General features: G+C 43.1%; 2 protein-coding genes across 3 annotated transcripts in view; both read left to right on the top strand.

Annotated features, from left to right (window-relative positions):
• LOC126020739 (farnesyl pyrophosphate synthase-like) overlaps nucleotides 1-15,085 on the top strand; it is a 340,408-nt gene that overhangs the window by 168,249 nt on the left and 157,074 nt on the right. The gene's annotated exons all lie outside the window — the stretch shown is intronic.
• ASH1L (ASH1 like histone lysine methyltransferase) overlaps nucleotides 1-15,085 on the top strand; it is a 178,512-nt gene that overhangs the window by 126,762 nt on the left and 36,665 nt on the right. Inside the window, 9 exon segments of the mRNA XM_049782187.1 lie at nucleotides 1,574-1,780; nucleotides 1,884-2,030; nucleotides 8,200-8,215; nucleotides 8,217-8,309; nucleotides 11,609-11,626; nucleotides 11,628-11,676; nucleotides 11,679-11,773; nucleotides 11,982-12,033; nucleotides 12,036-12,075. Coding sequence (XP_049638144.1) covers nucleotides 1,574-1,780; nucleotides 1,884-2,030; nucleotides 8,200-8,215; nucleotides 8,217-8,309; nucleotides 11,609-11,626; nucleotides 11,628-11,676; nucleotides 11,679-11,773; nucleotides 11,982-12,033; nucleotides 12,036-12,075 — 717 coding nt within the window.

Genomic DNA, 15,085 nt, shown 5'->3' with positions numbered 1-15,085 from the left:
GGGCCAAAGAGATCACATGGAGGTAAGGCGTTTGCCTTGGCATGCAGAAGGATGGTTGTTCGAATCCCGGCATTCCATATGGTCTCCTGAGCCTGCCAGGAGCAATTTCTGAGAGTAGAGCCAGGCAGGAGTAACTCCTGAGTGCTGCCTGGTGTGACCCCCCACCAAATGTAATTTTTTTTTAATTTTCGTTTTTTTTTTTTTTTTTTTTTTTTAATTATGAGAACAATGATGCAAAGAGGACAAGGTAAAGTTACAGTAAAAGGAAAATCACCCATAAACAGAGTTCTCAGAAGAAATCCCCTTGCTGATGCCTAAATATTGAACTTACAGTCAAAAAAACATTAAGAAAAATGAGGCAGAACCCATGTACAATTACTTTGTCCACAAGTGCCCAGATTGTAGTACATTGTAACATTTCTTAGCAGTACACAAAGCAACCTAAAGCCATAGGATTTATGTGACTCCTTAACATTGAAGGCATAGTATTTTTTATATATTCATGCACATATATATTAGTTTAAGTTAACATCAAAAGTTTAAGAGGTTTTTTTTTTAAGGGTTAGTCAAAAGGGCACAGTAAAAACGGTGTTAGAGTGGCAAATATTGTTTGCATAGGCCCACCAAAATATAGGGGTCATAGAAAGGAATAGCCTTGGTCTAAATACAAGGAGACCACTACCCCTGACGTTTCCTGGCATAAGACCAACTCTAGGCTCCAGGCAAACTAGTTTATTCAACCCAAGTCATTGTCTGTAGTGCCAATACAGTTTTATTTTTCACGAAGTCCTATTGTTGGCATCAGGTTTCTGTATTAAAGATCCTGGAATCTGCACATCCTACATTGAAGTCAGGCTGGTGTGGAGTATCCTCTAGTTTCACCTCACAATTAAGAGGCAATACAGAAAGCCCTGTCCACTAAGCAGGTCATTGTTGTTAAGTCTTCTCAGTGTTAAGGGAAGTCTCTTTTGAGTAGGTTGATGTCAGAGCAGCTGTAGGGTCTTCCCTGGTAGAGGATTACCTCCAGGTGATGTTATAGACCAAAAAATGTAATTTAATGTTTTTTTAAAATCTCTACTAAGAAAACAGAACAACAGTACAGTAGGTAGATCACTTGCTTTGATGCAACAGATATGATTCCCATCCCCAAACACCCCATAAAGCATGTGCCACATACCCCACAGCCCACCAGAAATATTCCCTGAGGATGTGAGGGCGATCTGGCTGCGACATCTGTCACCCCATTGATCGCCAGGGTTGATTCGGCTGATCCGGCTGGCTAGGTGGGTGTCCCCTTCCTCCCTCACTGCTCCATATGCATCCCTCCTGAAGCTGTGCGCTTGGTCGAAGAGAACAGCCAACCTTCCCTGAATAGAGACGGACCTTCGGTCGAGGGTGTACAAGTAGCTGCGCTCCCCTGCTAGGACCTCCAAACAAGCTCTCAAAAATATTTCCTGAGCCCAGAGCCCTGAGCATTGTGGGTGTGATCCGAAAACAAATAGAAATAACATTCCTTATAAAGCAAAAGTCGGTTTACGGATGTATAATTATCTTTTTTTTTTTTTTTTATTAGAATGATCTTTGCTGAGTGTTCCCCCAACACTTGCCCTTGTGGTGAGCAGTGCTGTAACCAGAGGATACAGCGGCATGAATGGGTACAGTGTCTGGAACGTTTTCGAGCTGAAGAAAAAGGTTGGGGAATCAGAACCAAAGAGCCACTAAAGGCTGGACAGTTCATCATTGAATACCTAGGAGAGGTGGTCAGCGAGCAGGAATTCAGGTACAGTGGTGAATGTTATGTCAGCTAGACTGTAATATATGGAGATTGGAAATTCACCTTCATCTTAGCCATGAACTGCCTTTCGATAATTTCTCCTCTTCAGGAACAGGATGATTGAGCAGTATCATAATCACAGTGACCACTATTGTCTGAACCTGGATAGCGGGATGGTAATTGACAGCTACCGAATGGGAAATGAGGCACGCTTCATCAACCACAGCTGTGACCCAAATTGTGAAATGCAGAAATGGTAAGAAAACAGAAGAGAAGCCAAGAATCCAACAGAACTGAAGGCGTTGAGTTCACACAGGCATTGAACTTCTGTGTTAATCTGTGTAAACTGTGTTACACAGTTTATCAAACAGTTTCATGTTTTATCCTCCAGGCAGAAATCAAGCTTCTGTTTCTCTACTTGATCCTAACTACTGCAGAACACAGTCAGAATCATATTATATATGCATATAAAGTACCTAACATTTATACAGCCAGAGAGATAGTACAATGAGAAGGGCATTTACCTAACTTGCAGGTGACCCAAGGTTTGTTCCTGGCACACATATGGTTCTCTCAGCACTGCTGGGTGTGGAACCAAAAAAAGCTATTATTTATTAAGTGCTTACTATTTGATAGTCACCTTGTTACCTGATTATATCATTGATTTATTCACCAAGTTATTTAATTTACCACAGAGTTTGTCACAATGAAATGAAGAATCAGAGTGATAGGACAGTGTGTAAGGTATTTGCTCAGGTTCAATCACCAGCACCCCATATAGTTCCCTGCGCTCTGTCAGGAGAGATCTCTGATAAACCCTGAGAGGCCGGAGCGGTAGCATGGAGGTTAGGGGCATTTGCCTTGCATACACAAGGACGGTGGTTTAAATCCCGGCATTCCATATGGTTCCCTGAGATGGCTAGGAGCTATTTCTAAGCATAGAGCCAGGAGTAACCCCTGAGCGCTGCTGGGTATGACCCAAAAACCAAAAAAAAAGAGAGAGAGAGAATAAGCCCTGAGTGCTCGGTTGTGGTCCAAAGACAAACAACAAACAAAAAATTAAAGTTTATACATTAAAAGGAGGAAGATTGGTAGAGAAATAGTACAGCAGGTAGGGTGTTTGCCTTGCAATTGGCTAATTACCCAAGTGTGATTGCATATGAGAATATGGTCCTCAGAGCCTACCCTGAGTGATTCCTTCCTTAGTGCAAAGCCAGGAGTAACCCCTGACCACCATCAGTATGTCTCCCCAAAAAAGAAAAAATAATTGAAAGGGGTTTGAATGTAATTGAATGTGGGGAATGTAATTGAATGTGGGGGGGGGGGTCACATAATTTAAAATATTTCAGGAGAGTCTGGAGCGATATATCGCACAGGTAGGGCCATAGGCCTTGCACACAGTTGACCCAGGATTGACCTGGGTTCAATCCCTGATATCCCATATGGTCCTGAGCCTGCCAGGAGTGACTTTTTGTTTTGTTTTGTTTTTGGTTTTTGGGTTACACCCAGTGGCGCTCAGGAATTACTCCTGGCAGGCTCAGGGGACCATATGGGATGCCAGGATTCGAATCCAGGTCCGTCTTGTGTTTGCCATGTGCAAGGCAAAAATGCCTTACCGCTATGCTATCACTCTGGCACTCCACCAACAGTGATTTCTGAGCGCAGGGCCATGAGTAACAACCCCTGAGCACCGCTGGGTGTGGCTCTAAACCAAAAACAAAAATATCACATGGAATATGAGAAACAAAAGCATAGTCCATTCTAAGGGGAAACAGGATATTTCACCAAAAAACTTTCAAAAAATTTATATATATGAAGTATATATATATATATATATATATATATATATTAGTAACAGGACCAGAGAAATAGTACAGATGGGATTAATGCTTGCCTTGCATACAACCAATCCCAACCCTATCAGGAATGACCCCTGAGCACGGAGCAAGGTATGTTCTTTAATTTTATTTCATTTGTTGTTACCATCAGTATGCCCCCACCCCGAAAAAAACCCACAAATTTTAAAATACTAATGACACAAACATTAAAAAATCAAAAATAGAATAGTTATTGGGGCCAGAGTGATAGGACTTTTGCCTTACATGTGGCCGACAGACTCAGTCCTCAGCATTCTGTCTCATATGGTCCCCCCAACCCCTCCAGGAGGGAAGCCTGAGCATAGAGTCACATAACCCCTGAGCACCGCTGCATATGTCCCAAAACGAAAGAAGAGAAACGAATAGCTATTTCTTCAAAGAGAACAGAGACCCCTAGATTCATGAAAAAATTTCTCATCATTATTAGGGAAATTCAAATCAAAAATAAGATATCACTACATTCCTGAGAGAATGTCCTACATCAGAAAAGCAGAATAAGGGCCCGGAGAGATAGCACAGCGGCGTTTGCCTTGCAAGCAGCCGATCCAGGACCCAAGGTGGTTGGTTCGAATCCCCGGTGTCCCATATGGTCCCCTGTGCCTGCCAGGATGCCATTTCTGAGCAGACAGCCAGGAGTAACCCCTTGAACACTGCCGTGTGTGGCCCCAAAAACCAAAAAAAAATAAAAATAAAAAAAGAAAAGCAGAATAAGTGTTGAAAGGTTGTAGGGGAAAAAAGAATAAGTTGTTCCTAGGAATGTATACTTGTCTACTATCTTTAAAATTTAGTATGCAGGTTTTCTAAGATGCTAAAAATAGCTTTTGATGCTATCAACATTTCCACACTAGGTGTTTCTCTGAAGATATAAAGCTAATGAGCATCACAACAGTGCATAACCAGAGAGGATGTGTGCAAGCTTGGCAACCAAGTGGCTATTCTGGTGTCCTAGAATAGGAGCTACAGCACTTGCCATGCTGACCCAATTTAAATCTCTTTGACTCTCTGATCCCTTTGTGCACCTCTGGAATCAGTCCTGAGCATCATAACTAGACCTTTGCAACATCTGGTGTGGCCCAAAACAAAGTTAACAAACCAACAAACCAAAAGGTATGAGGGATGGAGAGCGTTAGGGCATTTGCCTTGCACACAGCCAACCCAGGATCGGACCATGGATTTTAAATTCCCGGCGTTCCATATGGTCCCCCGAGCCTTCCAGGAGCGATTTCTGAGCAAAAAGCAAGGAGTAATCCCTGAGCTGTTGCTGGTGTGACCCTAAAACCGGGGGTGGGGGGTGGAATCAAAAGGAAGCATAAAAAAACTTAAAAAAAAAAAAGTATAATGCCCACAGGGAGCTCTGTTAACCTGGTGTGTGACACTTGTTCATTAAAATACAAAACACCAGGTACCCGGACAGATAGTGTGGCAGGTAGGGTACTTAGACGCAGCTGACACAGATTTGATCTCCAGCACCCCCATATCGTTCCCAAGCTCTTCAAGGGAGTAATTCTGGGTGAGGAGCCAGAACCCCTGAGCCTCGATGGCTGTGATTCAAAAATGCCCCTTCTCCAAAAATATCACAAACTAAATTATATAGAATTAAGGCTCATTGGTTTCAGCCAAAATCTGATTTGATTATCAACACCACATGGTTCCCAACCACTGCCAGCTATAAAACCTGGAATTTTCCTGAACTCTCTACCAATGTGGCCTTGGAAATACTTAGATAATCCCAGCACTACAGTCCTCAACACCACCATAATCTCAGATCCTCTCAACAGTTAGCTTAAAAGTGCTAGGTGCCTCCTCACCACTCATAAATAAAGGGATGAGAGAGTTATAAAATTAGAGTAAGATTCATTTGACAAAACTTAGCACTCTTTCCTAATCAGTATTCTGAACCAGAATGGGGATAAAAGTAAACTAACATAGTAAAAGTTTATAATGCGAAAAGTTCACAATACCAATAAATAATGAAAGCTTTTCTTCTAAGATCAAGAACAAGGGTTAGCTTTGGACGGACCTCGGTTTCGAACCCCGGTGTCACCATAGTGGTCCCCCAAGCCAGGAGCGACTTCTGAGCTGCATAGCCAGGAGTAACCCCCTGAGCGTCACCGGGTGTGGCCCAAAAACAAAAACAAAAACAAAACAAAAAAAAGAATCAAGGGTACCGCTGTTTTGTTGTTGGGGGGCTGGGGGGGGGGGTGCATATCCAGCAGATGCTACAGGGATATTCATTGTGTCTCTCACACTCAATAATTTTGGGGTGCTCAAGGGAACCCTATGGGATTGAATCAGGCCAACATGTACAAGGCAGATGATCTACCTGCTATACCTATCTCTCTAGCCCCATGAAGTAGAAGATTTGTGGTTGAGCTCAGTGTTACTCCTACCTCTACACTCAGAATCACTCCTGGCAGGCTCGGGGGACCATTGTGGGGATGCCAGAAATCAAACCAGTCTGTCCCGGGTCAAACCACATGCAAGGCAAACACCCTACCCGCTGTGCTATCTCTCCGGCTGATGTAGAAGATTTTTATAGGTAAACCATAGAAAATTTGTGTGAGGAGAGGGCCCTTACGATAGTCCTGGGGGGCCCACTACAGCTAGACTCAGTGATACTTGTAGGCTATGTAGTTGCTGAGAATTGAACCCAAGCCCTTGTTGCTGGCTCTAGCCCTTTGAACTGTTTCCCTACATTAATAATTTTTGGTATAAATAGAATGAAGCTATGTTTTAGGAACTTTTTAGTATCAAGTAGGTAAATTTTATTTTTACTTATTTTTATTTGGGGGGGGGGTGTCACACACCCAGCGGTGGCGCTCAGGAGTTACTTCTGGCTCTGCACTCAGAAATTACTCCTGACAGACTCGGGGGGCCATATGGGATGCCAGGAATTGAAACTGAGCTCTCTCTAGTGTTGGCTGTGTGAAAGGCAAACGCCGTATTGGTATATAATCTCTTCGGCCCCCCAAGTAGGTAAAGTTTAGCATAGAATATGTTTTTCAGAAAACATTGATTGTGTGGCCGGATAGAGTGTAGTAAGTAAGTAAGTAAGTAAGTAAGTAAGTAAGTAAGTATGCAAGCAGTAAGTCGTTTTGCTTTGCATGCAGAAGGATGGTGATTCAAATCCGGCATCCCATATAGTCCCCAAGCCTGCTGGGGGTAATTTATGAGCATAAAGCCAGGAGAATCCCCCTGAGCACCTGCTGGGTGTGACCAAAAAAAATTCATCGTTATAAATCAACATTGATAGTTAAATTATCAATATAATATAAATAGCTTGGATAGAAGCCAGAGAGGTGGGGAAGCAACATTTAGCATAATATATTAATAAAATTAGGGGCTGGAGAGGTGGCGCTAGAGGTAAGGTGTCTGCCTTGCAAGCGCTAGCCAAGGAAGGACTACGGTTTCGATCCCCGGCATCCCATATGGTCCCCCCAAGCCAGGGGCAATTCTGAGCGCTTAGCCAGGAGTAACACCCCTGAGCATCAAACGGGTGTGGCCCCCTCAAAAAAATATATTAATAAAATTAGAAGAAGAGGCTACAGCAATTATAGTATAGCAGGTAGGACACTTTCTTAGCATGTAGCCAATCCAAATTTGATCCCGTTAACATAGAACCCAGGAATTAAACCATGAACATTGTCAGATGGGGCCCCTCTTCCCCAAAAAACTTTCAGAAGTAGAACAATTATCAAAAGAAAGAGAAGTAGCATGTCTGAAAATCCTCTTATATAGGGAAATAATCATAGATTAATGAATAATTGGATATTAAAGTAGTCAATATAACCAGGTTTTCTAGTTTACCAAGCATAATACTGAGACCTACCTACCTTTGGAGATGTCCCAGGGATCAGGGGTGCGTGACTGTGATGAGTTATTTTCCTGGACGCCCCTGAGGGTACATTGTTTGTTGTGGCCATGATGGCTACCAGAGTTGCCATGAATACTGATGCAGGACTGCATCACAAGGCCCAGAGTATTGACCCATGTAGCTGGGTATCTGGGTATCGTCAACAGTGGCCCCTAAGTCCCTGCCTTTATTTGGAGGACTCCCACTATCCCACTCCCAGCACCCCATCAAAAGTCCTTTGTCTCTTATTGTTTAGGGTTTTTTTGTTGTTGTTGTTGTCTTTTTGTTTATTTGTTTGTTTGGTTGGTTTTTGGGTCACACCGATGACGGTCAGGCTTATTCCTGGCTATGCATTCAGAAATCACTCCTGGCTTGGGGAACCACATGGGACGCCAGGGAATCAAACCACAGCCTGTCTAGGTCAGTGGTTGCAAGGCAAACACCCTACCGCTGCACCACCACTCCTGGCCCCTCCTATTCTTTGTTCTTTTTTGGGGGAGCCATTTCCAGCGGTGCTCAGGGACTGGTCTGTCCCTCACTCTGTACATAGGAGTAACCCCTTGGTTGTGGCCTAGAGACGGTTTGTGGCTTACTGGAAAGACAGCTTGGATCAGCCTACATAAAGGCAGCACCTTGCCTCCTATGCTATCTGCTAAGCACAAATCTTATCTTTAAATATGATTCTTTCTCTATAGGTCTGTTAATGGTGTTATACCGGATTGGACTCTATGCTCTTAAAGATATGCCAGCTGGTACTGAACTCACTTATGATTACAACTTTCATTCATTTAATGTTGAAAAACAGGTAAGAGTACTAAAAGGGAAGTTGAACTTTGTTACAACACTGTAGATCAGAGTATCTGAAACGATTTTTATTCTCTACTCCCTTTTCACTTGAGAAATGCTGCACTGCCCAGAAACCCCTCAGATTCATCATGCAGTTAATTTCAAAGTTGGTACAAATTCAGAAACCATTTTACTGCTACTATTTTCTTTTTGCAGTACCCACATTCCGTTAACTCGCCTTTATGTGGGTTAAAGAAACTAGGTAGTCTAACATGGGCCTTCACTAAAACACCAATTGTAGCCAGAGAGGAGTATATTAGCACAGCTTTTACTATTTTGGTTTTGGTGGGCCACACCTTGTGGTGCTCAGGAGATTAATTGATCATTCACTAAGGAATCACTCCTGGTGGGCTCAAGGAACCATATGGAATGCCAGGGATCCAAGCTGGGTTGGCCACATGAAGGTAAATACCCCTACACCACTGTGCTATAATTCTGGCCCAGCTTTTTACTTTTAAGTATACCTGTTTCTAGGATGCATAAATAGATCTTGGTTAATTTTTTGTTTGTTTGTTTTCTATTTTTTCTAATTAGGTTTCCCCAACTTTTCTATTATAGGTGAAGCGCTATTCTTTTTTTTTTATTCTGTTTCGTTTTGTTTTGAGTCACTTCTAATAGTGCTCAGGGCTTTCTCCTTGCTGTGCGCTCAGAGATCACTCTGGTGAGACAGGGTCCATATTAGTAGTGTCAGGGATTAAACTCTGGTAAGCCAATTTGCAAGAAATGCACCATACCTTCTATACTATCACTCAGCCCTCTCTGTTATTTTTCTTCCAAATGAAAGGTTTTTATTTTTATTTGTTGGATACCTAGATATTTAGGATCCTACTTGAAATTATAAACAAGACTGCATGCTTGGGGCCAGAGAGAGCATTGGAGGTAGGGTGTTTTCCTTGACATGCAGAAGAACGGACGCGTGGTTCCAATCCCAGCATCTCATATGGTCCGCCAAGCCTGCCAGAAGCAATTTTCTTTTTTTTTAAGTTCAGCAAGCTGTTTTCTTTTCTTTCTTAAAGGATAAGTGTTAAACAGAAACATACAGTAGTAAAGGTGTGAAAGTGGCAATCACTGTTTTTTTTGCATAGGTCCAGCAAAATATGGGGAAAGCGGCGAAAAATCCTAGGCCTGAATACAAGAAGGCCTCATCCCTGAAGTTTATTAGCCTAAGACCGACTCTGGGCTCCAGGCATACCAGTCCTGTCCAACCCCTGAGTCAGTCTCCATGGTCCCGGTGAAACTTTTTTCGCACTTTAGCTGTTGTTGTTGTCAAGGTTTCCTGTATTTAAAGATTCTGGATTCTGTGCATTTTCCTTATCGAAAGTCAGGCTGATGTGGAGCATCCTCTAGTTTCACCTCACCATTAGATGCGAAGAGGACATGCCCTGCAAGCAGGTTGTTGCTAAGGTCGTTCTGGGTGTTGAGAGCACTCTTTGTAGTAAGTCAATGCCAGAGCCAGTGGTAGGGTCTTCCCTGGTAGCGTTTGCATCCTGGTAACGTTATAAACAATTGTGGTTGTTTCCATAGATGGTATCCATTTTTCGTGGGTGTATGGGCAATGCCCCATTTCTTCTGAGGCCTAAGCCAATCATTATGCCAATGTTCACGGTATAAGTAAGGCCCTAACTGCATTACCAAAATTTGTGTTCCCATAAGAACTTGTTTGCATATGTAATATTTTTCCCTTTGTAATGTGCCTATGCAAAAAGAGAAACAAAGCCACAAGGTATTGTTGGTGCATCTGGTGGGTCGATGGGAACAAGTCCAACATTCCCCATAACTTGGTTCTAACATAATTTTATACAGAGATACTCTTCTACCAGCATTGCCTTATTGAACAGATCCCAAAGGGGAAAAAGCAAACAAACAAAACCAGTGGACAAAATTGTCCACCTATATAAGAGAATATTCAAAAGGAGTTATAGATGTTAAGGGAATACATCTAAAATATACAATGGAGATACACATGTCCCCTTTTATATTTTAGAAATAGTCGGCGGGGAGGGTGTTGTTTCCGGGACACCACTGTAGTCTGTGATTTGGCCATCTGGAGTCTGTAAACAACCCCAACACTCCCATATCAGGAAACTGTCTTTGAGTGGGGGTGTCTCGGAAACTGATTATGGTAGCAAGCACATGTACTCAGTGAAGGGAGTTGAAGGAAAGGAGTTTCTTTGATAATAGATTGATAGGAACAGAGTTTTGGTTTCTTCTCAGGCTGAGAGTCTATTTTTTATTTTGGGAGCTGGCTGGCAGTTAGCTTGAGAGACTAATAATCTGCTTCAAAGGAGTGACGAGCTGAGGATAAAAATAGTTACATGGTGGGGGCCGGGTGATGGTGGCGCTTAGAGGTAAGGTGTCTGCCTTGCAAGCGTTTTAGCCAAGGAAGGACCCATGGTTCGATCCCCGGCATCCCATATGATCCCCCCAAGCCAGGGGCAATTTCTGAGCACTTAGCCAGGAGTAACCCCTGGAGCGTCAACGGGTATGGGTTGTGCCCCCCCCCCAAAAAAAAAAGTTACATGTGGGGTAATAGAAAGTGGGGGTGAGAATAAAGGACTAGAAATGAGCCTGTAAGCCAATGGGGGAAGGGAATAATACAACATAGACATTCTGTATATTGTAAACATTGATGAACACCTATGATATCCTATTTAACTATACTGTAAATTGCAATGGATTAAACTAATGATATCCTATAAATTTACGCACGGGGGCAATTGCCCCCATGCAGTTTGAGAATGGGGATTACATAGGAAGGGAAGTTCACCAGTCCCCTCCCAAATCCACCACTCTAATGCAGGGTGGGGGTGGGGGAGCCTGGGGTCCCCTTTAAACAACTCCTCGGCACCCACCTTGCTGGCACCCTGGGCAGACGGCCCAGGGGTAACCCTGGGGTCCAGGAGGAAAGAGAAGGCTGTGGAGGCAGCCGGAGGCCACATGACCCCCTGAACTTGGCCAAAAGCCCACAGCATAGAGCCATACTTTTCCCCATGTTGCCTGCTGAAGCTTCCTGCTCCCAGAAAGGAGTTTGGATCCTTAATTGTGCTGGAAGCCGAAAGTTCAACCAGTCCCATCCTTCCCCACCACCCATCCCCGTACAGGATGGGGGGGGGGGGCTGGGGTCCCCTTTAAATTCCTTCCCTGCACTCATCATACTGGCACTGCAGGAGTAACCCTGAGCGATGCTGGGTGTGACACCCCCCCCCCCCAAAAAAAAGAAAGACTTCACTGCTTAAAGCATTTTTTCCCCTTCAAAAGCAACTTTGTAAGTGTGGCTTTTGAGAAATGTCGAGGAATCATTGGAGGCAAGAGTCAACGCGGTGAACGGACTCTCCAACTAGCAAAAGCCAGCATATGACCATACATAAAAAGTCTGGACGATCAAAAGAAAAAAGGAAATCTAAGCACAAACTAAAGAAGAGGGTGAGTAATGAATGACCTTATGGCTTTCCCCAAACAGTTGACACCCTACAATTTTTTTTAATTAAATCATCTTTTTAAGGAGAGCCACTGGGGGTATAACCTGATATTGGTATATTAAAGCAGTTTAAAAAAATAAGGAAATTACAAAAAGTGGCAACTTTAGAGACATTTACAAATTCAATGAAATTATTGATTTTTCTTTTTTCAGAGAGGCCACCTCCCTGAGGAACCCAGTGAAAATATTAACACTCCGACAAGATTGACCCCCAATTACAAATGAAGCCAATGTCCAATCGAGAGAGGTAAAATAATTTTCTTACATGAGTTTGAAAGTTAATGTGTATTTATTGTCAGTTTAAGTTATTCAACTTTTGGAACCAAAAGTTAAATTCAGGCCATTAGGTGCTTGCCTGCCTTGCTGCAAACCTGGCTCAAATCTGTGGCACTGCATATAGAACCCTGAAACCAAACTAGGAGTGATCCCTAGGACAGTCAGAAGTGAGCCTGAATACAGCCAGGTTGTGGCCCCCAAAACAAAAAGTAAGTTATTTTTTATTTCCATGTTGATTTGGGTTCCAGAGACTTTCAGCGGGCCTCATACACATAAGCTTTTATTTTCTACCACTTGAGCCACATCATAGGCCCGACGTCATTATTTTATGTACCCAATCTTGACCAAGGATTATGGAGTTCTTTTGCAGGATCTTAGATAGGAAAAACAAATAAATTGCCATTGGATGAAAAGATAATTCAAGAGATGTGATCTTGCCTGGCATGTGTCCTCAGTCCTATTTGCTCTCAAGACAATATATGCTTCCTAAACACTGCTAGTGGTTAAACTCCTGTCGAGAGAGCCAAATATTAGCCCCGTAGGCTGGAGTGATTGCACAGTAAGGTATTTGCCTTTCACATGGATGACCCAGGATGGACGCGGGTATGATTCCCGCCATCCTGTATGGTCCTCTGAGCCTGCCAGGAGCAATTTCTGAGCACAGGACCAGGAATAACTTCAGAGGGCCACTGGGTGTGGCCCAAAAACCAAAAAAGTAAAATAAAGAAGAATAGCCAGCCCCCTAAGCACTGTTCCATAGAGCCTAAATCTAGATCTTTCACCACACAAAGTTTTTTTTTTTCTTTTTATTTTCTGGGCCCACAACCAACAATGATCAGGGATTTCCTACTGGCTCTGCACTCAGGAATCGCTTCCTGGTGGCCTCGGCCCCATATGGGATACTGGATATCGAACTTGGGTCATGCAAGACATGCTGCATGCATGACAAGGCGGCTTACCCACTGTACTCTCTAGTCCCCAGTAATAGAAAGTCATAATTATTCTTTATTCCTAACTAAAATTCAGCTTTTTATTTGTTTTTAGACACATGCAAATGTACTTGGGCTTATTTTTGACTATGCTCAGGGGTCTCTCATAATAACGGCTTGCTGAGGATCAAAACCTGGGTTCACCAGGCTCAGGACATGTTTCTCTCAGACCTCTTAGAATTCTGGAATTGGTATTTTATAGAACAATAAAAGTATCGTTACGCCAAGGAACTAGCTCAAAGATTGGGTACATATGTTTTTCTTTCTTTTTTTTTTTTTCTTGGTTTTGGTTTTTGTGTCATACCCGGCAGTGCTCAGGGGTTACTCCTGGCTGTTGTGCTCAGAAATAGCTCCTGGCAGGCACGGGGGACCATATGGGACACCGGGATTCGAACCAATCACCTTTGGTCCCTGGATCGGCTGCTTGCAAGGCAAACACCGCTGTGCTATCTCTCCGGACCCTTGGTACATATGTTTTTCATGTGAAAAGCCTGAGTTTGATCTTCCAGCACTCAATTTGGTCACTTAAGCCATAAAGATGGTCCCTGAGCACAAAGCCAGGAATAAGCCCCTTGGACTGCATTGGCCCAAAAAACGAAAAAGAAAAATAAATTGGGCCGGAGAGATAGCATGGGAGGTAAGGCATTTGCCTTGCATGCAAAAGGACATTGGTTCGAATCCCAGCATCCCGTATGGTCCCTGAAGCCTGCCAGGAATAACCCCTGAGCGCTATTGGGTGTGACCCAAAAACCAAAAAAAAAAAAAAAAAGTAGTTCTTGGGGGCCTGGAGAGATAGCATGGAGGTAAGGCATTTGCCTTTCATGCAGAAGGACGGTGGTTCAAATCCCAGCATCCCATATGGTCCCCTGTGCTTGCCCAGAGGCAATTTCCTGAGCAGAGAGCCAGGAGTAAACCCCTAAGCACTGCCAGTGTGACCCAAAATCCAAAAAAAAAAATAAAAATTCAATATTTTTTTGTGGGAGGACCAACCACATCCTGTGGTAGTCAGGGCTTATTTTTGTCTTTACTCCTTATGGGGTCCAGGGTTTGAACACAGATTGGACAAGACAAGCTCCTCCTTACCACACTATACTATCACTCTCAGTCCTTTATAGCACCCATGACTTATATAATTATCATAGTTGAATTTAGATATACAATGGTTCAATACCAGACATAATTCCAAAGCAATAGAACTTTAAGTATTAAGTAAAAATACTGATATTTTTCCTACTTTGGTCACTATTAATCCATAGATTGTTATAATACCTGCCATCAACCTTATTACTAACAGAATTTTCAGGTGCTCGTAGAGATAATACAGCAAAAAGTGCACTTGCTTTGTATGCAGGCAGTCCAGGTTCAATCCCTAGCACCTCATATTATCCCTTCAAGTACTGCCAAAAGTCGATTTCAATGCAGACTCAGAAGCATTGGTAGTGTGGCCAAATGGGGTTGGAGGCAAAATTTTCAAAGCTAGAACACGGACATAAAAAAAAAAATTCTCCAGGTGATTTTAAGAAGTCGAACTTATTTACATTGAGATTTGTGTAGATGCATTCACTGTATCTAATGTAGTTTACCTAGCACTTAATCATCTTAAACACCTTTTATTTTTTCTTTTTTAAGTAAGAGCACATGTTCTTTTTTGGGGGGGGGAGGGGGGTCCACACCCGGTGACACTCAGGGGATACTTCTGGTTCTTTCGCTAGAAGTTGCTCCTGGCAGGCTCGGGACCATATGGGATGCCGGGAATGTCCAGGGTTGGCTGCATGCAAACGCCCTACCACTATGCTATTGCTCTGGTCCTGCTCTCTTTTTTATCTATTTTTTTGGGGGAGGGGGGGCCTAGGGCCATACCAGTCATGCTCCAGGGGTTAGTTACTCTTGACTTTGTGTTCAGGAATTAATCCTGATAGTATCGCTTCTTGGCCTTTCTGGCTTAGATCAAATGTAGGAATTAATACCGATGGAACTCCGTAACCATATAAG

This window comes from Suncus etruscus, chromosome 10 (assembly GCF_024139225.1).
Source record: "Suncus etruscus isolate mSunEtr1 chromosome 10, mSunEtr1.pri.cur, whole genome shotgun sequence".
Taxonomy (NCBI): domain Eukaryota; kingdom Metazoa; phylum Chordata; class Mammalia; order Eulipotyphla; family Soricidae; genus Suncus; species Suncus etruscus.
The sequence above is the reverse complement of the archived record's forward strand: the minus strand, read 5'-3'. Positions and strand labels throughout refer to the sequence as shown.